General features: G+C 40.1%; 2 protein-coding genes across 2 annotated transcripts in view; one reads left to right on the top strand and one right to left on the bottom strand.

Moving 5' to 3' along the window:
* Positions 1-866: 866 nt before the first annotated feature.
* On the bottom strand, positions 867-3,606 carry ankrd33aa (ankyrin repeat domain 33Aa). Its single transcript, XM_035656949.1, has 4 exons — positions 3,301-3,606; positions 3,037-3,166; positions 2,805-2,945; positions 867-1,901 (listed from the first exon to the last, which is right to left on the bottom strand). The coding sequence occupies exons 1-4, from the start codon at positions 3,556-3,558 to the stop codon at positions 1,078-1,080; spliced, it is 1,353 nt and encodes a 450-aa protein (XP_035512842.1). The 5' UTR covers positions 3,559-3,606; the 3' UTR covers positions 867-1,077.
* Positions 3,607-12,753: 9,147 nt separating this feature from the next.
* Positions 12,754-23,525, top strand: part of arhgef25a (Rho guanine nucleotide exchange factor (GEF) 25a) — a 44,394-nt gene continuing 33,622 nt past the window's right edge. The window contains 2 exon segments of the mRNA XM_035656984.1: positions 12,754-13,051; positions 14,126-14,264. Of these exon segments, the coding sequence (XP_035512877.1) occupies positions 12,956-13,051; positions 14,126-14,264 (235 nt within the window). The 5' untranslated portion in view covers positions 12,754-12,955.

Here is a 23,525-nt window from a genome sequence, read left to right as displayed (position 1 = left end):
GTAAAATGGAAAGAAATTGTTGTTTTGAGGCTCAGTCAAGGGTTGTAAGCTCAAAAGTAATTCAGACTTTTCCTTGCTGTTGTAGGATTTGCGTACAAATCTACTACAACTGAGCAGTTTTAATCATAATTGGACAGTACATTACACAGCTATATGACTTCCTGTTTCTGAATCTTTGCAAACAACTTTCTTTGTGCATCATGGTCAAACTGTCTGAAGTGAACAAAACCCTGCTGGATAAAAGTATCCCGCCGATGCTGCATTTGTCAGGAAGGTGACTTCTTTATAGTTATCAGAAATGGACCAGCTTATGTTCTGAGGTCAAAAGGGTTTGTTTATAGGTGAAAAAGAGATCTTGACACTGGAGTGACGACATAATTAATACCGTCATTAGTGACCTTTGTATCAATTTATGATTTATGATTATCTGCACAGCAAATCAAATTATCGAGGTGAATTTACCTTAAAATGATGGCGGTGCAAGAGGGACCGTTAGCATCGATACAATCTTGTGCCTCCATTGGTGAGCCAATTTCTGTAACAATCGGTGCGTTCAGTGGGGTGCCATTACTTCCATTGCAGAGTGGGAAAAGGAGGATTTTATAATAATTGTGTGCTGATGCAACTTTGCTATTACTTTGGTTGTCTTGCAGCTGAATACTATGATGGGAGGCTACTTAAAAATCAATTCAAAAATTGATAATAAATATTCACAAATGTCGAGTGCCTTTAAAATGAAATAATTCAGTAAGTATAACTTTGCATCCCTGTGAGACTTAATCTACAAATCCACAAGGTAGGAGTTGCATTAAGAAACATCCACACTAAAACACATCACTGTATATCTTCAAACATCATGTCCAGCTTTCCAAAGATGCTGGAAAATAAATAAATAAATAGTTTTCCCAAGATGAAGTTCAAACGTCAATGCGTTTTTTCTATTGCTGACTTCCCAACTGGTTTTGCTATTCCTTTTTCTTCTGTTAATTCTGGCCTCAGAGTAACTGTTGTCACATGTTCAACCCTCATGCATGAAGTTATCACAGTGAAATTCTCTGAGGAAAAGAGAACGAAGTCTCATTTATGGCTTGATGAACGTTTGGACCCTTTACTTTTTTTCTGTTGCTCTTTTTCTTTTTCTTGTTGCTTCTTCTCTCTCTTTTTCTCCTCCTTGGCCTCCTTGTACTTCCAGACAGGAGGCTCCAGGTAGCCCTTCCGCATTTTCTTCTTTTTCTCTTTCTTTGGAGTGGGCTCCCCAGATTTAGTCACTTCAATCTTAGGAATACAGCCTGAGGGGAAGATGCTGTTCCTATGTGCCATGCTGCGGGGAATGTAGCTCTTCATGCCACCTGGTGTCACGCTTTCCCTGCGCTCTGAGTTTTGGCAGCAGGAGGTCAGAGATACAGAGGCGGCGGACACAGGAGTGGGAGAAACTGAGGTGATGGAGCCTTTAGTATGGGACACTGTGCTCTCCTCCAACTCTTTGCTGCTGTGCTTTTCAAGCAGTTCAGGAACGGCAAACCTTCTCTTGCCAATCTCTGGGGGGCTGCTGGGACAGAGTGGACGACAACCAGTGGCTACCATGGGGCTGTGGATGCCTGTTGTCATCCGCACCATATGGTCCATGACCCCATTGTCTTGGGGGTCCTGAGGGAAGCTGAAAGAAAGGCTGTCTTTTAAGCGTTGCCTCAGCTTCTGACTGGCTGTTTTGTTGGCAGTGACCTTCGCTACCAGTTGCTTCAGCTCAGGCCACTCTGGAATGTAGCTATCACAGAACTGCTCAGCTACAGGATGAGCCTGAAGGCGGCGTATTCTTTTAATAGTCTCAAAGCCTCCGGTCCTAAGGATCCAGTCCTTTAGACTTCTCCCTTGGACCAGGTCCATTGCATACATATCTGCACCTGCACATGAAAAAGGAGAACATAACAGAATGCGGTGAAAACAAGGAAACAAGTTAATAATCATTGGATGCTGAGGGATGTGAGGAAATCAATTGCTCCTTCAGCTAAGTAAAATTACCCCACCATGTGGTCGCTTTTGAAGCACAGTTCATTGACTAAATGTTTAGTGTAACACTACCAGAAATCAGGTCATTTGACAGCATGATGGAATAGGGTACAGATTGCAGTTAGGTGAACAAAAAACAAGACACTAAATCCTGCAGATTCTCTAGATGCTCTCTCTCTCTCTCTCTAAATGTTATCTAATTCAGTTTAACCCACTATTGGATGGAGGCTATTTCTATGTCTATTTCAAAGACTATGACAATCCACTGAAAGAATAATCGAGGCTTTAAAACAAATCCAGGATCACCAGACATATATTTAATTTCCACATATAGCTCAAGTTTGCCTGTAAATACAATTAGATTATGAACTAATGTTGTCATTCTGTCTCTGACATAGTTGGTCTTTAAATACAGCAGGGCTGTAATTTTTATAGTGCGATCCTAAATGTGTCCCTGTACAGTTTATATGGACTAATCCCTACGGCCCAAAGAAAGACCAGATTAGTTCACAGATCAGATGTCCTGGTTTATCCTGTGTGTCACATGTATACAACATTTACATTTTTTGATATATGCTTTCCTGGGGAAGTTCACAAATTGTACATTGTATATTTGTGATCCTTGCATCCTAACTGTCTGTTTTCTCCTAAACCGATATGTATTACGGGTGAGGGTCTGCACAAATCTAAGAATCTGGACTGAATAAATCTCTTGTCCATGTGTGCACAGACACCAGATGTTCCTCCTATCTAAACATTGCTAAGTTTATTGGAGATCTTATGTACCATAAACCTACCATGCATTATCAGGGCGGACACACACTCTTCTCGGCCCTGCAGGCCTGCCTTGATGAGGGCTGTAAAGCCACGGGGATCCCTGACCTCAGTGTCCACACCAGAGTAGTAGTTAATGATATAGTTTAGAATGGTGACGAAGCCTGGTTGAAAGAAACAACATTATGTTAATATTGTAGAATTGCCCTGAGACTAGATATTGCGGATATGTGCTGCATATGTCAACAGACATACCTGCCTGGGCAGCAAACATGAGGGCAGTATTGCCATCATTGTCTTGGTGGTTGATGTCTATTAATGGACACATGTGCAGCATGGTGACAATGTCTATGAATCCCTTGCCCACGGCCACCATCAGTCCATTCTGAGGGAAGACAAATGGAAATAAATGGACCTTTGTTAAACTGTATATTTACCTTTATATTAAACCTTTTTCATGGCAGAAATGTAGATTTCACGTTCCTTCTGTGATAAAAAGGAAAATGAAATCCATCTCACCCTGCCATTGATGTCCAGCTCCATGGCCTCTTCTTTAGTGACTCCTCTCTCCAGGATCCTACGCAAGGATGTGGGGTCATTCTTAACGCAGGCCTCGTACAGCGTTTTAGCCGGCTCTTTATCCTTTTCATCCCTTTCATATTCAGGAAGCACCGAGTCATCAGAAAGAACACTCCCTGAGTCAGAATCATCCAGGAGGATCTCCGAATCCTCGGATGGGCCTGCGCCCAGGTGGGGGTCATAATTTGCAGTGGCCATTGGACCCCCTTCTGCCTGGGATCACAACTTAGTGTCAGGTCTCCTCCACACCATCCACATCTTGAATAAGAAAACATTAAGTGTTTTTATCATGGACACAATATAAACACATTCTAATTTACTCGGTTTCCCCCCCTGGCCCCCTGACTACCTTTGACTTCAGACTGAGTTGCCAAAAGGGGTGTGGTGAAGGGCATGACCTAACACCTTTAAACTTTCTGTGCCAATCAGCACATTTAGATACCTTTAATGCCATTGGGTGCAAAACCTGCTACTATGGTAGGAGAACAGCCCTAATGGCTTATGGTTATTGTGGAAATATTTGTGTCCATTTTGTTTTACTTACACTACACAACTAACAACAAAACCCTGGCAGCCTTTGAAGTTAGTATGTTAAATAGATCTGAAGACCTGAAAAGGCCTTGTCTATAATGCACGATGCCTAAAGAGGATAAGGAGCTCACCTCAGCCCTCCTGTCAGAGCAGCTGATCCATAAGTCTGTGATTTACAAGATAGGAAAGCTGACTGTATAACATACTTTTTGTCAATGCTTGTTCACTAGCTCAGCCCATTATAAAATAGAGGATCAGTTATTATGACTCTGAGAGCAAACAAATGTTTCCAATATATTTATTAATACTCTGAAATGTGTAAAAATGTACAAGGCATGTATATATGTATATATATATTTCTACAAATAATATATGTGCAATAAATTCTGTATATCTGCAGAAGCTCTGTGAAAGTAATGTGAAAGAAGGCATAGTAGGAGGGGTGTAATGGGTCGAGAAAGCCATATGGTGCCGGAAGCAATGGGAGGCCAGGCAAGCGACAGCATCTGTCATGGTGTCTTAACCGTGTCACACTGGTCTGCAGTACAAGTACACTGGGGTATCCAGTGGTTCTCTGGTATAATTCAATAAACTACACAAAGGCTATTAATACAAATGTTGCGTTTGTATGAAGTACATTTTGAAACCAGTGATGACACTGTTCCTCAAGGCTCAGACTTTGAAAGAGTTAGTCATTCCTAATGTTTTGAAGGAGCTGCAGGGAGTGAGAAAGAGCTTGATTGCTTTCCAGTGAGGGATTGAGGGTCGTCAAGATGCCTTGGCCCTGCATATATCACTGTACCATATCCACACTAGGCACAAATTCACACAGAGAATTTGACAAGCTCAGCTTTGCACCTGCTGACAATTATTTAATTAATGCTAAGTTATTAGAGTAAAAGCGCATTTTGAATGAACTCTCAACTTCAATCCCACAAACATATGTTTCTGTTTCGGCTTTGTGTCAGAAGAATGAAGATTATTAACACACAAACTTTTCTCTCATTTCTTCTTTCTGCACAAACATAGAAAGCTAACACTGTCATTGTGGCCTTACACTTCCTGCTATGCAACACCTTGCAATCTGGTCAGGCTTCTTCCTCTGAATTTTGAATATGAGCTGTCTCTGTTGCCTCTCCAAACTGTGGAGTGACGATGTAAAAATATGCAACCATTTGTGCCAAAGCACAGAGAAACACTTCTTAGAACAAATAGTAATAATAATCTCAAAAATCTCACCCTAAAACAATCCAGCCATAGTTTAGTCCTCTTCTCTTTTTTCTCTCTTTTTACTTGCTCTCGGTGGTTAAACCATCCTCATATTTTGGACTTCCACTCTTCCTGTTGGCTTTTGATAGAAACTGGTTTAAGTTTCCCAAACTGACTCTAGCTGAATGCCTTCCTCCTCCCTCCATCTCTCCTACTGGCCAGTTACGTTGCCAATCCGTCCAGGTCCCAACATAGACTCTGCCATCCTAAGTCAGGCAACATGCTCTCTCCCTCTCATCCTGATTACAGAAGATTTAAGGATTAAAAGAAAGAAACAGACAGCAGCCAACCTTGCTCCCCTTACAGTCTGTTGAGTTAGTCTGCTCACTCACTTGCTCTCTCTCTCTCTATCTCTCTCTCACTCTCTCTCACTTGTCTCCACAGCTCTCTCAGAATCTGTCCATCCACGACTCTCTGCTGCCCGTCTGTTGTGTTAGAGCAAACCTCTCTAACGGTCCAAAGAAGCGCTGTGACTGAATCATGGAGGCTATGGCCTCTAAATCTGCTCTACTGCTGAGGACCCCCTGCCTGCATAATTTCAGTGTGTCTGTGTGATGGAGACAGCATCTTGGGGTCTGTTTTCCCATGGAAATCTATTTGCTGGGACAACAAAATAACCCTACTGTTACTCTAAGCCAGGGGGCCTTGGTGGTAATTATTCCCATGACAGGGATGACACACAGACTTACATGGAAACACACACCCACACAGATGCTGTAAACTTTGGAGCATGCAACTGATTTGCCTGAATGTGCATGCTTACATTAAAAGAAAACAAAGCAGACATACAAAGTTTTTCCATTGGTCTAACATAATATTTTGTGTCAAAGGAGATCATGCTATTTTTCTGTTTCCATCTGTTTTTTTTTACCTGATTAACATAGTTTTGTGTCAACACAAATATCACAGGTTTGAGTAATACAGGTAATATTATATTGCAATTATAAGAAACCAGATGCTCAACTTTTTCTAATTTCATACAACTTGAACTGTGAAACCAGTTTGTTTTGAATCCCATATGTGGACAGGAATATCATGTTGACAGGTTTATTCATCATCAGCGTCTCACTTACTTATACCAAAGGTGCATGTAAACAGATTAACAGTATTGATTACTGAATTAATCCTGTAAGGCCATTATGTGACTTTATGCACATTAATGTAGCCTGTGTTACACAACAGCTCCTCTCTGTTAGAGGAATGCAGACTGCCCCCTTCTGATTCAACTGGGTAATGCAGTGCTTGGACATGCACCTTGTTTATATAGCGTAGTTAGACAAGATATTGAGACAGCTCATGTTTAAAATAGCCACAACATGAATCCTCGCTGTAGGTTACAGCTGCTGTCTACATCACATTCAAATATATCTACAAACTTACAAGAAGGCACATTTTGCTTGTCTGAACTTACATGGCTCCACTTTTGAGTGGACCATATCATTAACAAGTCATTATGAAATGCCAACTCTATTAACAAGCAAAACTATTTTGATATGAAATGTAGATCATCACAGAGCCCCTGTCTTGTCTGAGTGAAGCCACTGTGGCAAATTGATCACTCATTCAAAAATACTTTGATCCTGAGAATTGTAGTTGCAAAGAGTCAACCAAATGACACATGTTGTTGATACCACCCAGCTGAAGCTGACACACCTTTAACAACATAATCCCACTAAATTCCACTAAATGCTCCAGCCAATTCCTTATCAGAAACTGCCTCTTTGACTGTGAGCCATCTGGCCAGACCTATAGCACAACACTAACCTGATCCATTACTCAAAAGGTTCTATGTATAGACACAAGTGCCTGAGGTGGGTCTTGACTCCGTACTGATATGAAATACAGGAAAAGGAAAAGAGGCATGCTTAGGGCAAAGATTAATAGCTTGTGAAAGGCCAAAACAGAAATTCAGTTCATTGGAAGAAATACAGAGGAAAGGGAAGCCTGTTTGGCACAACAGGGCGGGGTGGTGGTGTTTTCCTTTATCCTTTTAGACATACAATAATGATCTAACTGCTGTACCAGACGAGGGCAGCACAGCACAGCATACTATAACAGCAGTTTTATCTTTATCTCCAGAAAGTCTTTGCTCTGGTTTGTCAAAGAAAATCCAACTGATTTTTATAAATGATTACTAATCCGATGTATGAGTTACAGAACATTTTGTTCTGATTCCCACCTCCTGATAGTACTCACACTTTCCTTTTAGGGTCAGAGTTATTTTCCTCCTTTTCTGCAAATTCCTTACAGAGACATTCACTCATCATAGCAAAAATCAGTCCAACTTCTCCCCAGACACCAGAGTACCCAGCAGAGGTCAGTGGTAGAGCACAAGAACTTGGAAAGAGGCTTGGGAAGCAATGAACTAACTTTAGCCAGATTAGTGACTGAGACAGCCATGTGCTCAGCTAATATTAGATTGTTGGCAGTGTCTCCAGGACCGGTCTTACCAGCACTTTGCCCAGACTCTGAGCATCTGCTGTATTGTCATCTGCCTGATATGTGCTCCAAAGCATCTAAAAGCTTCCAGGGATCAGGTGAATGGAAGGAAACGTGGAGGAAGTAGAGCTGAACTTGTTCATGTAAGGCAAGGAGGAGATTTGGGGTGATTTGTTAGTTATTGCAATAGGAAGTGGACATTTGTGGTGTTTGGGCTTTGACTCAAGGGTGGGTGAATAAGGCATGAGGAACAAATGCTGCACAGTAAGGAAATGATTTGTTTAAAGCCAGAGTACCAAAACCTTTTCTTTAGGAGGGCCAAAATGAAACTCTCTACGGGCTGGATTAGGGTTAGGTTAGGTCAAGGAAAACTACTTAAGTATGAAGTATGAAGCTCCCTCAATATAGTCTTTCACTGTCTGTGCTTCCTAATAAGTATTATAATAATATTATAATAATAAGTATTCACAGTATTTCAAGATAAAAATAATTTAGCCCACACAGATAGATGGAGTAGACCGATATTGCAATGTGCAGAGAAATACATATTCAAATATATATTTCATGTAGTTTTATTCACAGGAAATCTTCTGTTCCAAAGCAATGCAGTACAAGTTTTCAACTAGTTTTTGAAAACAAAAGTCCCTGGCCTAATTCAAACTGGATACAGTACATTGTGGTTTATGCCTCTAAGCTGCAGAGACTCCCAAACGTTTGCTCTTTTGTTTAAAATTCGTTACATTATCAATACTCAGCTATCTAAAACAAACAAGTTAACTAAACACGATTGCATGTCTGGAGATACTAGTTGAAAGGGTGATGCAAAATGTACTGCACTCAGAATATGATTCCTACTTTCTAAAACTACAAAACTCCAGAAGTGGTTATATGTGCCAATTGTGTGCATTATCGTCGAATGAGCTACCAGCTGCCCTGGTTTAGGGAAAGTGATTCTGATGTGACCACATTCAGTCTTGACCTTGGGCTAATGGCTGGTGTGAGAGATGTGGAAACTTTGTATGGACACAAAGTACTTGTTGAAAGCAATAGCAATTTCTTACAACTCCAACCGTGATGTTTCCTTATGCTCTCACATCTTTACTCCACCTCTGCCAGTAATTTCTCTGAGGTCTACGCTGCTGCCGATGACTAATTGTGCTAAGCCCTATGGTTGTACTTTTTAATTCTTTCAACGCAAGAGCATTAATTTCTTTTTTTTCTTTTTAAGGATAATGTGACACTTTGAAGGCTCAAGGAAACACAAAAAAACGAAGAAAGTAGCTGAAAAGAAAGTAAATAAAGTCACATAATTGCATGGCAGTTTTGAAAGACAGAAATTTACAGTGACAATCGTAGGGCCTAATTAGTTAAGTTGCTAGGCCCAGTATAAAAGCTTTTTCTGAAATATAATCAATTCTTTGCAGTTTTTCAAAACAATTAATAGAAGGTCTTCATTTTGTTCATTTTGTTCATTCAACAATTTGTGTGAAGCGCTCTGAGAGATGCATCTTACATAAGCTGTCATTGTGTTTTTATTTATGATTAAAGGCTTTCGGGGCCTATTCACTTTCATATTATTAAATATGCAGTGGCCCAGCCCTTAATTAATCAGCATAGAGGCTTTAGATTAAATGAAAACTTCCATTTTTATCAAAGGTACTACATCAGCATAGATTTTCAGAGAGTCAATCTTTCAAAATAACGTCAGTGAAAAGTGAAAGCTTTTAGTCCAACAGAGCTTCATGCCAAATACACAGAGAACAAAATCCTTACAGGGATAGTCATCAGTTGTCAATTAACACATCTGAGGTGATTGGAAAACACCAAGCATTATTTGAAGACATGTGTGATGTTTTTAGGCTTTAGATCTTTCTTAGTCTTTGATATAAGTCACGCATTGTTACATGCACTCCTCACTTTCATATATTATTATGAGACACTGGTATTTACTTTACTCAGATGGCTTGTTGTTAATAGAAACACATGTTTTATTTTCCCATTTAGCCACATTTCTCAGCATTTAGAAAGTACAAGTTATTTTTTCTCACAGCCTTAAAGACATATAGTCTGCTTGGAACAATAATGTGTGTCTGATACTATTTGTCCACATTAAAATCCTTAAAAAGGTATTTACTCCTTCCACCTCGTTTTAAAATTCCAGAAATTGTTTTTTAATTTATACGAAGATGTCTCCTACTTCACTGTAAGAGCCATTCTCAGTGTGTGTGTTAAAGGTTTTATTGCCTGCTAAAAAGTGATTAAACTTGTTGGCTGTTTGGGAGTAAAATGCTCTTGTTGGTAACGTTTGTTGATAAAACCTCCACATTAGTGGAGACAGTACCACCAGACCCAAAAAGGAGAATTATCCTGGGATAATTTACTTCTATAAATGTTCATTTTATGTTTCAGTCTCATGGTTTCGTAGTATTCAAAATTAAAGATAAAATATGTATTAAAACTCTGCCAGAGGGAATTTTTCTGGAGTCTTGACAACCTACCTTTTCGCCCTTTTTTGTTGACAATGGATGTTGATAGTTTTGGGTGCAAAAATGTTTTATCAATACGCGTTCAATTAGTCTCATGTTCTTAATGTATTTATATTGTATCTGGACATTGAGATCATAATGCAGTGTTTTTTTGTTGATGCTGTTGATGTTGATGTTTAAAAATCATACTAAACAGGTTTGATGTTTTTGAATTACTTCACGTGTGTTAATGTGTGTTTTTGGCATGAATTGGGTGTATGCAATGGAAGAAAGTGTGTAGATGCTTCTATCCAAAGTATTCAGGAGAGAGTCTTTACATGACTTGTAGGTTTGCTTTCATCTTTGACATCTTTTAATCGGCTTTTGGGAGTATATCATCAAAAGAAGAATTGATTTACAAAACAAAAAAATTTAAATTTGACCGATAATACCAATAAGAAACTACACAATAAAATGGTGGAAAAGGCACAGAATGATAAAAGCAGGACACCAACACTAATGCTGGGCAGGTCTTCATCTCATGCAAGAAGCCCAATCACCTTGGGCCTAAACTGTGTGACAGTGTGAAGAACTCAGGCTGCATTTGGGCCTGAAATTCTAAAGGTAAAATTAAATCAAATAAAAACAACAACAAAACAACAATCCCAAACGTAGCTGTAGCCAACAAAGGGAAGCTAAAATAGGTAATTGTGCTGTCTTGTCTTATGAGTCTGCAGAAACATTTTGGACTGTCTGCAGTCTGAAAAAACTCCACTGCCTCAGACAGCTGCACAAGGAATTAAAGAATTTATAGATGAAGATCAAGAACATGGATCATAGTTTCCATGGATTAAAAGGAAAATACTATCTGATTTGCTGCAAACATATCTGTTCTGCAAGACTCTGTATGTTTCTCCAGGCTTACAACAGAGCATAAATCTTTTGAAAAGAAGCAGCTATGTTCAGTGTCTGTCTAAACGTCAGTTTTTATCAAAAGTTACAACCTTATAGCTTTCATGAATTATATTGAAATCTTTAGGAATTTTAGTATAGTCACAAACTCATAACTCATAGTGTCAGCAAAAGAAAAACATGTTTTATTATATTTTGAATTGTAAAGAAAGAAAAAGAAAGAAGAAGAAAAAAAAAAGTAAATAATGATTCCAGCAAAGACAAAACTAAAACACCAAATTGGCTCAGATTGAGGATACATCTGTAAAAGACCTGGTCAGGATTGGATTTGAGCTCTAACAGGATTAGGCTAAGTAAAGTAATCATTTCAGACTTGTCAGCATTTAATAGTAAAAAAACAACATCTAACTTTAAAATCTGGCTGGCCATTTGGCTCCGGGGATAACAATGTCAACAACAATATCTCAACAACTATTAGATGGACTGGCATGGAATTTTGTACAAACACTCATTGTCCTCAGATGATCCTACTGACTTTTGGTGTCACTTTGATTTCCTCTTGCACCACCACGAGGTTGACTCTTAGTGATACCCTTTATTAGCTGCAATCAAACGATTTAATTAACCCGATTTGTCATAGAAATTAACATTACAATATCATGAACCAGGGGTTTGAACTCCAGCAGTTATAATAGTTAATTTAACATGACGTGTTCATTTTAATACAGATACATTCTCATTAACAGGTGTTCCAGCAATCTTGTAGTCTGAATTTTCGCCTTGGCTGTAAAACATAGATGAAGTTTGATCATGTATGGTGTTCTCCAGTGAAACTTAAATACACACATACACATTTTTTCCATGATACAGGCTCTCCACGTGGCCTGCAGAGTCAATCTGCCAGGAAACAGTGTTGCGTGCCTTCTAACTTTGAATGATCTTTCAAGTAGCCAAAAACAAACAATACTGGTTCGATTAATCAGTACAACAGCAGTTAAAGAAGTTGTGTAAGATGTGTGTGGAATCGGTGACAGTCTCTTTAATAGTTGAGCTTCATGGGCTGTGTGTTCATACCTTATTTGGGGCTGCCCTGCTGCTCAAGAGTTCACACAATCCATGTGTCACTGCCTGAGACTTGGGCAAAGATGAAGAGAGAGTGCAGGGTGCCAGGATAGTTCAAAGACAGACCAGAAAAGAGAGATATAGAAAAGATTGAGATAGTCTGAGATGGGAAAAAAAAAATCCTGACAGTGAAGACTGAGAGGAAAAAATGAAAGAAGAGAAAGAATGATGGAAGGAGGATAGGTTTTGGGGAGGGGGGTGGTGATCTTCCATAGCCAATGAAGATGAAGAAAGAAAGATTTCAGGGGAGGGTGATGTGCTCAGCCCTGAAGTCACGTCTCACCGTTTCAACATTCAGGACAGGACAGGAGAACACCAATCCCATTGAGAATTACTTCCACACTGTCTACTCTCCTCATTTAGAAGGATGACGAAGAAGAGGACAGTTGACTCTGCTCAAGAGGGCCCAAGAAAATCTTCTATCTGAGTTTCCAGGGGAAGCTTATATTGACAGCACAAGGTGGATATTCTCCCTGGACTAAGCAAGAGTTATGGACACTTCCAGCCAGCTCACCTGAGTCTGAATAGGTGGAGGTGAGAGAAAGGTAAGGAGGAAAGGGCTCTGAGGCTTCTGTTCAAGCGCATGTTTCAAGGTCCAGACAGACACATTCCCCCTTCTCCCAGGATCAATTATTCATATGCATGAGGTTTCCTGTGTGTCAGGGTGGAACAAGGCGGGCTGCGGTGGCTCAACTCCAAACTGTGGCACAGTGTGCTGTGAGACTTAAGGAGCAGAAAACACGCGGACAAGAGGCATAGAGGACACAGAGAGAAAGATTGTGTAACAGTTGGAGAGCAAAGGTCACGACAGCAGAGGAGAATAATTTGAGAAGAGTTTTTGTTTGCCGTTGGGGAGAATGAAGGCTCTACAGAAGAATCAGGGACGCACTGACCAGATGTTGGGAGCCATGGCTGATGTGCTTACTTCTGTGGCCATGCCCAATCAACAGTGGGTGAGTTGTGTATCTGTTTGTGTATTTACTCCCTGTTTATAAGAAAGCATAATACCAGAGATTCAAAGAGAAAACAACAGACACATATGGCAGTATTTTTCAGAGCTTGCGGAGCATGAAGTCCAACTTATGTCTGGCCCACATCCTTACATACCAAGTTTATTCGTTGTCATCGCTATAACTTTTTCATAAACCTAAAATGGTAAAGCCGAGGGAAGAGAGAGTGAGAGGGATGGAAGGATTGCTAGTCTCTGTTCAGTGCTTGGGAGGAATCTTGGATGTTTCAGAGGAACAGGAAGCAGAAAGTGGTGATTAAACCATCTGACCATAAACAAACTCATGCAGGTCTAACGCCTCATTGCAACCAGGCAATTTGCTTCCTTCCCTTCCCTTCCCTTTATCTTCCGTTTCCTGAAGTAATGTGTTTTCTGTTTGGTTGTATGACAGCCACATCCATTTTTATTTTTTAATATAAATATTAATTCTAGTCTATCATCCACTTTAAATGCTTATCTACAAAACCAATATCGTACCTATTGTACATTCCTAACACATTGCATTTATTTAACTTGATTAAACTATAGTGTGTAGGTTTCAATGCGACACGTGGAAGTTCAAACATGTACATGTACCAAAAGGTTTCTCTTTGAGGCTCTGCTTTCTCTTTAAAACATTTTTTTTTGATAAATCATTTCCTCCCTGGCAGAGAGTGATAAAAAACATAACAGTGATTATAATCTCTCTCCTTCCCTGCAGAGGACTGATAACTCTGCTTGCCTCTATTAAACTCTACTCTGGTGCTGCTGGGTTTTAAATAAAGATTAAAATCTGCTCTCTGAGAATAAGTTCTTATCCAAGCTTTGTGGCAAAACTTGGACCTCAACAATTTCTAATGCATTCTTGTTCAGTGTGTAATGGAGAGAAGGATGAAAAAGATGCAGGGAATAGTGGAAAAAAACAGCCACTGGTATAATGTTTTGTGGTTATGTGACCATAAGCACTCCGTACAATCTTACCATCACTTCCTCCCTGAGAGCAAGGCTCCACTGCTGACAAAGGCATCTCTGTGTGTAGCTCTCAGAAGGGGGCGAGGCGGACCTCCCATCAAGCGAGGAGGAAAAGGGGCCTGTGCAGAGCCAGTGGGAGCCAGAGGGGCTGGAGTGGGAGCAGCAGGTCACTGCTACAGAAAACATGGAACAGAGAGAAAGAACAGGTAAGACCTGAAAGGGCTGCTGAGCGTGACAGACCATTTTGTGACCCCAATCCCACAACGCTAGTCCAAACATTGGCCCTCATCAAACCAGTCAGAGCATTAGACACTCACCGAAACACAAACTTCCAGACTCAGCTGTGATTCTTTGTGTAAAAGGGCTCAGATTTCTGCACAGTGACATCTAAAACAGACTGCTCAGCCACTCGGTGACTTTCCTGAAAACACTACTGCTACAATCTGTGTTGCTGTTGACATATAGACAGAGATGATTTCTTGATTCATGACATAGATAATCTTGAATCCATTAGTGTGTATGTGCCACGTGAGCTAGACCTTTAGGTTCACCTCATCCTGTTCATGCATGTTAGCCATATGCGAACTCTGGATAAAAACAGGCCCATCTACCATATCTGATGGTGGTCATTAAGCAGTAATAACTTCAGGGAAAGTATCAGATTAGAGTCACCTGAGTGTTTGTAGTTTACTCTTATTACACTCCACTCTCTGTATCCTCTATTAGCACTGATAGCAGTAAATTGCTCTGCTGTAATGTACCATACATAAGTATGTGGGAGGGAGAGAGAGAGAGAGAGAGAGAGAGAGACAGAAAGAGTTATTGTGTGTATGCGTATACACATGCAACACTTTCCAGATGGGGCAAGAAAACACGTTCAGCTGCCTCCCTTTTCCTTCTGCCCGAGCACTGTTGCTTGCACTTATTCTGATTTAGCTGTGAAAGGGTTGCGTGCATTGCCATTTTCCTTGAGTGGAATGGAACAAAAGGAGCTTTGTAGCTGGATCTGGATTTGGGTTAGAGGGAGTGTGTGTGTATATATGGGGTTTGGTGGTGTGTACCATGTGGCTGGACCACTAACTGTTGTGCAGAACGGTACATGGCGTACATAAGGGGTGTGAGTGAGGCCAGAGGAAGCTGACAGAGATGCTTATCTATTATGGTCTTGCTCGGATGGGGTGTGCGGTTGAGGTTAATGCTGCCAAATATTATTTTAGCATACAGCTCATGGCTCAGAAAAACAAAAACAAAAAAGTAAAGACATGCATTATTCAGGGCCATGTGGAAGGATGATGACCAAAAGGGAGATTGTTTATTCCAGTTCCAGACAAGCTTCTTCGCTCAATTGTTTTTGCATAGCCCAATTTCCTCCGGATGGGAAATTGGATGGAAAATCAATGAAACACAAGGCAGAAAAACATCTGAACCACAACAACAAGATACAGACGTTGTCGTGGCTCAGGCTGGACGAGAAGTATTTTTTTATTTATCCGGTCTCCATATAATCGAACCATGACAAAATTCCTGTAATGAAATACCAAGGTTCATGCTTTCATTGTCTAAATGAACACATTTAGGAGTAGTTTCAGTATTTTTTGAAATACAATGCAATTTTATTGTAAACATAATGTGCTAGTATCAATCATTGATAGTTAATGGGATGTTATTTCATATATTGTCCGCCTATAACCCAGCAGACAACGTAGTCCTTGCAAAACCTTGAATGTTTATGGTTTGTGATGATACAGTTTTTCACTACATATTTACTGTATATACTTTATACACTGTTTACAATCAACATGATAATGCACCAATGATCAGACTTGGCAACCTAGAACTCAAACATCAGAAGGTTAATGAGGTACACGTTTTTATGCAATCACTAAAGGAACAACAACAACAATCTAATTGTATACTGCACATTAATGTTTTATGCTTTAAACACTTTAAACACACACTTTAAATTAGCTTTTTGCTAGTAATGAATCTTCATTTTAGCGTAACACAGTCAATCTTCAAACATGTAGAACAGGAGACATGTGATTACATTTTGCCATGCTTTGACTGGTAGAGGTCATAGTGTTGTTTCCATCTCTTGCTGTGTCAGTGGAAGAGAAGGGAAAAGAGGAGAGGCCCCTGCTTTCTTTAAAGATGTGGTTCATAGGGCCATAAGGGCCATCTGTTATATGTTAGAAACAAGATGCCTGCTAGTGGCTTCCCAGGAATCACAGGACAGTGCCAATGTACTTTTTTTCTAATTCTTCCCATTTCTCAATTGCTCTTCTCCCCCACTTCTTGGTAGTGATTCTTACTACAGTTAGACTTTTTATTTTCCTCTGATCATCTTCCCTTTGTGTCCGTCTCTTCTCCTCATTTCCTTCTCCAATCCCTATGTATCTTTTCTTTTCTTTTTCCTCAAAGCAATGTCTTCAGCAGTGGTATTTTAAACCTGGCTTCCCCTCCAAGCACACCGAGCTGCTGATCATATTTCTCTCAAATCTCATCAGTCTCTTGGCTCCTTGCACTCCCAGCCATATAGTTCATACTCTCACTCTCCCAGACAACATGTGTCTACAGTGTCTGTTTCGTAACATTGATCAGTGATGGATGACCATGTGTATCCTATTACAATGATGTCTTTTTCAAGGTAAAATACATAAACCACATCAACAGGAAACTGCACTGAACCATTAAAAATAACAATGTATTTGACCCACAACTGCACGCACACACTGGTCATATGTACAGACACACGCACACACACACACACACACACACACTGTGCATGTTTCTGTTTAACTTTGAAGGCACACTTAAAACACATTCTTCTTATTAGTGAAAGTTATGCCAGTGAATGATGTTATTAATATAGGAAACGTGACATTCTGTTAGACAGATGACGAACATTTATAGGAGCATAATATGAAGAACACTTACATAATACTCTCTGTACCACAATTTCTTTTCAGTCAACGCACATAGATGGTCTTTTTTTGGAGTATTTTAATGTGTCTGTAGCCGCTTTTTATGTTCTTCTTGATGAAAAGAGATACCCATGAAAACACAATTATATTTGGTACAAATTAAATGACATCATTCGCCATATTAGTGAGTAGATGTGAGGTAAACTATGTAGAAAATGCATGCCCTTGTCCATATCAGGGTTTGTGAGAAGCTGTGAGAGTGTGTCATCCAAGCAGAAGTGCTGATCCCAGAGGACCCTGGGACTGAACCGTGTGTGTGTGACCTTAAATGGGCAGAGATCAACCTGATGTTGCATTGCATTATGTTGTAAGGGCCAGAAATTAAACAGCATTGCGTCACACAGGAGGAGAGTGTGTGTGTGTTTGTGTGTTTATTTACATTATTATAATATCTCATGTAATGTCTATTGTAATGCAGAAGAGGTGTACTGCCTCAAATGACTTCATACATTCTAAATCAGAAAATGTAATTATATAGTATAAATACCTAGATAAATAGCAAATGTTTTGTGTATGAAAGCCAGTAATTGGATAGACATTACCATGTTATCATACAACTGTCATAAATATTTGAAAAGCTCTTCCAAGGGCTGTCTGTGTTCCTGCGTGATGGCCAGATGATTTGATAAACCATATATTTTTTTCAATGCACCCCTTAAGTTGTTGTATGTTGTTGTTGTAACAATGGACAAAGAACAGTCCTGATTCTGTCATCTGTACCTCTGACCTATAAATCAGACCTTTTCTAAGAAAGACTTCTTGTGTAATAATGGCCATTAACCTCAGATATATGTGGCTTCCTTTTGTTTGCAAACAGTTGCTTATTTATGCATCCAGTGGTTATGGAGCAACATTATTTTTCATTAGTTGTGTTTCCAATAGTCATTATCTTTTAAGGAGGGAAACATCTGGCTCTCCAGCTGCTAAATGCTCCACTTTGTTCACCAGTGAGTCGATAACTTTGTTTGTTAGCTGAGCAGGTAGTGTACAGTGGGTTTTTGAATCTTTTTTCCCCTTTCTGCTGTGGCTGAAAATGACACTACGAGAGCAGTTGCAGGCTAGACAGCTAAACAACTAGCTGAAACTCACTATTAAGCTTTGTAAGGAACATATACTTTTCACATTTTCTTTTGATATATAGTTACTATAAAAATCTTCACCAGCTAGTAGTTAACTGTGTCTGCTGTTTGGTGCTACGCAGGTAGTGCGCAGTTGGTTTTTAGAGCTTTGTCACCAAAAATAGCTGCCTGCTTAAACCAAAACATTAACACTGCGGGTCTGACTGCCAAACAATGAGCTGAAACTCACTTTAAAGCTCCGTAAAGCTGAAGGAAGCTGCAGATTTGGGTGAGCTGCGAGTACATCACTATGAGTGACCCCTTTCACAAATAATTAAGGATCACAGGTCTACTATAAGTAAAAACCTATGTGGGCTGTCCTTGCAGTATGGCTGCGTGGTGAAAAGAGTGCCACCTGTATCTGAGACATGTGAATCACCCTCTAACATGAAGAATTAGGGTTAAAAAAAGTATTTAATATGCATATTTTTGTAGAGTTGAATTGCAGACGTTCGTGTTGTTTTATAGTGAAGTGGGTCAGGCAGGGCTAGCTGAAAGGCGTATGGTCAGGCAGGTCACTGCTTCACAGCACAGCTGGCATTTAAACCACAGATGAAGGAAGCAGATGGAGACACATAAACACAGTCATAGCGGCACACGTATGTGCACACAGACATGTATCCACACACATTAATGTGCTTATTTGCTCCTGAACCTGCCACATACACTCAACAACAAAAATCAAGAATACTGTTTTTCAATTTTATTAGTTTATACATGAGGATAATGAGCATAATTCATAACATAATTTCAATGTATCAGAAATCTCTTTTTCCAACAGAAAATCTCTTTCCCTTAATTATAAAATTGGTGGACTCAGTAATTATTAATCAAAGTTGAAGCAGCGGTGTCTCTCCATGTGTGGTCCCTGGGTTTACTTTTGTTTAATTAACATTTTCTCCTTTGGGTGGCGTTTTAACTCAGGCTTAAGCCTTGAATACAGTCAGCAGCAGTCTCAGATTCTCAGTGCTTTAGTGTGCTGCTTCTAGAGCAAGGTTCACAGACCAGTTCCAGAGAGAAAAAGAGAGGGAGGGAGGCTGGGTCAGGTAGGAAAACTACAGTTTACTATCACCGTGCGTTGTGAAGACAGTGAAGCTGGACCGGGAAAGGTTGTTAAGGATGTTGTTAAGTATGTGTTTGTGTAAATGTTTGTCTGTGTTCAAAGTGTGTCTCTCTGCATATGCTCATAATTGTAAGTGGTACGTGCAGTATTGTTGACGTTTTGAGAAACAAATCTCCATGGGCGTTGTAACTCCCTTCTGTGTAGTGCGGGGTTCTGCTGCCTGAAAGCTGCACTGCATGGTGAACAGTGGGAGGTACTGAGTGGTACTAGTGGTGAAGCGCACACGCACAGAGCAACACACCTGTCTGTCTCCCTGGTGTATGCCAGCAGTGTAGTTTAGTTTAATTGGACAAAAACAGCAGCTCTCTGCAGACCAGCAGGACAGAGAAGAGAACAAGACAGTTACTTTCTGCTCCATGATGGGACCTCAGCCAAAACCAAAAACCTCCCCCTCACACCGGCTTGTCCAGAATGCCAGTTTGCCTTAATTGGCGCTCAGCTGAGAGATGAAGGGAGGAAGAAAGAGAGAAAGGAACTAAGGGAGAAAAGCGAGGCAGAGGGAGGAAGAAACATGAAATCTAAGTGTGCATATTTTGGCAGGATTTCAGCAGGCTGATGGGGTGAGGAGAGGCTAATGTCAGTGGGGGGCTGGGGAAAACACTGCGAATGAGCAACTGCATATCTGCTGAACTGGGACTTGCTGTAGCTATTAGTATGCATGCTTATGACATATGAATTCTATGTATTTGACTGTTCCTTCTGCAGTTAAAGTGCATGTACATTAAACTGTACATTATGAATGAGTTTACAGCAGCAGGGTGTATTGTGTTTGCAAAATCTGTATTCCAAGAATGTGACTACAAAACAACATTAGGAAATTATGTGCATTTGCATGAGCTGATTTACATTCATAAATCATACTCGAGATCACTCTCTGAACACGCCTCCAAAATGTGTCTGTCTCCTACACAGAGCAATAAAGCATCCTCTCTGTTTGGCTTGGCTCAGACGAAACCACACATATCCATCTACTAGCGTGCTAATCTTCAGACAAGCCTTTCGGACCGGTGTGAACATACATGTTCATCCTCTATTACTGTAGCCTTCCAGGTCTCATTCCCCACATCTGCACAAGCATACGTGTGCGGATGAATCATCTTTAGTGAGTGTGTGTGTGTCTCGTGTGGAAGATGGAAAGCGAGGGAAGGAGTGAGGGAGTGAAGGAGAGAGATAAAAGGAGGGAGATGAATGGGTGTTAATGCACACCTCACCTCACATTCCCCGCTCCCCCCTTCAAGCCAGAGGAGGAACATTTTTTCCATATTTCTGTTATTCGTGGCTTTGTACATGTCTCCTGGGCAATTTTGGTGTTAATTTATTCAAAGGTTTCATTCCATAGCTACTAAGAAAGTGAAACTGTAAGGTGTTGAACTTTGGGGCTGATACACAGAAATGGATATAAATCAGCATTTAATCTGCCAACTACATGTCAGATTTGGCCACTGTGTGCATTATAATAATGACAGTTTGTTCTTCACTTTTCACTCAACATTTGTGATATTACTATTGCAAAAAATATTGATCACTGAAAATAGAATTTAACAAAATATTCCTGATTTGAAGCAGCATTGCTAAGTGAGTGAACCACCCAATCAACCATATGCAACAAGTACAAATGCCCCCTACTGGGTGTCTTGTAGAAACACACTCTGAAATCCTTAAGAGCACGTGAAAACATTCCCCTTCACTTCATGAATTTTGAATACATCTCAAGAGCAATGTATTCTTCATTATCTCTCCTCTGTGTAGTCTGCATTTTTGTAGAGTGATAGCGCAGGCAGCGGACCCTTAATTTGTAATGCTTTGCCCTCGGATTCTTGTCTTGGTGTCTCAGTTTTATCTTTTTTCTTTTAAACCCTCTGTTTGGCTGTCAAATCTATTGTTTCTCAGCTTGCTTTGAATTGTGCTCCTGTGCTTTGACAGCATTTGGCAGCCATATCAGCATCAGACAAGTGGAGACATTCAGCAGCGCTGTTCAATATTCCTCTGGTGAATTGCCCCTTCAATCACAGTCGCTTAAAGCATCCATTATAAGCAAAGAAAGGGAGAGATGGAGGGAGGCCGGGAGGGAAGATTGTGATCTATCTGTGAAGAGTGTAAGTGTTGCATGTGGCAAACCAGTGTGCTGTCTGAACCTGAGAAGAGATAATATGTCTGTCACTGTGGAGTGTTTCTCTCTAGTGAAGACTTTCTTCTCTTACATGTTATAACTGCTTTAATTCGCCCTGTATGTTTGTGAGTGAGGGGAAGGGAGTAGGAGAGTAAAGGCTAATGCAACTTGTGTGGCTAATGGGCGAGGCGACTAGGATTCTCTGTTTGCTCTGTCTCCTGTAGACAGCACAACCACTCTGACAGCAGTCTGCCACCACCCTGTCACTGTGGAGAGATGGATGCTAGAGACACAGCTCTGTCAACCATTGAATCACCTGCCAGAGCACCTCAGGGATGTGCTCGCTTGTGTGTATGCGCACATTTTGGTTCAGTTCCAGTCGATACTCAGCCTTCTCTTGTTTCTGTCGATGCCCCCAAAGAGGAACCTGAGTGGGTGCTGTCATGCCGCTCATCTTTGTTGCAGTAATCAGGTGGTGATTTCCACACAGTCAGATAGCGTGTGTGAAAGGAGCATGACGTGATGAGTGCTGCAAAATTGAGATGAGATCACATACTGAGTCATAAGCTCAGCAGCTTTAGGCCTACGAAATGCTGCTTGTTGGTCAGAAAATAATTGGTTGAGTCTCAGAACACACAGTATTTCATGTGTTATCAACAAACTTTTTCAGTTTTTTGCCTCTGTCGGTTATGTCTTCAGTTGTTTCCTTTCATTAGCCTGCTATACTTATTGCTATACTTAATACCATTTCAACAGACTCATCTGTTCTTCTGTAAAAAAAATAGTCATAATTTAGTGTAGATTGAATTTAATCAGCTCTGATGTAAAGCACTCATCTAAATATGGCACATACCCTTAATGTGTATAGCTAAGGTGGTGATTACACAACCTCTGCAGCTTGATGATGATGAAAAGCTTTATAGAGACTGGTAGATTGTGTGTGTGTGTGCGTGTGTAGAGCACAGTGTTTTCTCCTTGCCACACACAACTCCTCCATAATATATGCATACTAATGTCTAGCACAAAACACTAATGCTCATATATGCAATGCTCTGATAATCTGTACACACAGATGCATGTGTTGTGTCAAACAAACACATTATTTTCGGTGTGTTTTCCAAAAAGTTGAAAATACCCAGTGAACAGCCGTGCTTCTCTTCTGGGTGCCAGCTGGTGCAGAGCAAACCAAAGTAAACCAGACAAAAATAAACAAATTTGAGCACACACTCGGATTGACACTTTTATTAAAAACAAAACAAAAAGAAATGAGCTACTACTATTTTGCATGTTGCTTCATCAGATTTGCTCTTTTGTTTAGTTTTTAATGGAATATATTTTTGCTGTCTGGTTTACGTTATGGTAGACATCCAGGTAATGGCACTTATGAGGGAAACGTTTTTGAAAATATGTACAGTTTTAATGACACGCTATTATGATAGAAATTTGTCAGAGGTTTTTTACATTGTTGCACCATTGACCATTGCTGGACTGTGAGAGAAAGGCTTATTTATTGCAGTAATGGGTTTACAGAATATTTGCTTTAATATTATGAAGTACCTTGAATTTACAGCTTGATTAGCCAAAAACGGACATGTTGTTATTGTATCTATAATTTCAAGTAAATATTAGGGCTGCACGATATGGTAAAAACATCATATTACAAATATTTTGACGGATATTGGGATTGTGATGTGATTGACGAGTAGTGGGAATGATCAGTTTAAGATAAGTAGGTCAGGACATTTCTTCAGAACTTCACCAGTTTATTATAATCCTGTTTTGACTAATTTTCCCGTTATCAAAAAACTGCAGCTTCTGCATTTTGCATATTGCACTTGGCTGTATTGCGATTTTGATAATATTAATATTTTCGAAAAATTGTGCAGCCCAATATACTAAATCATGATACACATTCTTTTTGCATTATAAAATTACATACCGTCACTGAAGATGTTATCTGTGTCGCCCAATCCTCCATGATCACTCATTCAGAGAATCAATGTCAGTACACTTTAGTCTAGCTTATCTCAAAGACTTACAGAGCTGTTCTTCCTATAGATTTCTTTGTTTAAACTGTCCCACTATGTACGACAATGAATTGTCAGGCTAAATGAATACACACACACACACAC

This window comes from Morone saxatilis, unplaced genomic scaffold (genome assembly GCF_004916995.1).
Source record: "Morone saxatilis isolate NCDOM2014 unplaced genomic scaffold, NCSU_SB_2.0 Contig15, whole genome shotgun sequence".
Classification (NCBI taxonomy): domain Eukaryota; kingdom Metazoa; phylum Chordata; class Actinopteri; family Moronidae; genus Morone; species Morone saxatilis.
This window is presented reverse-complemented; position numbering and strand designations above follow the sequence as displayed.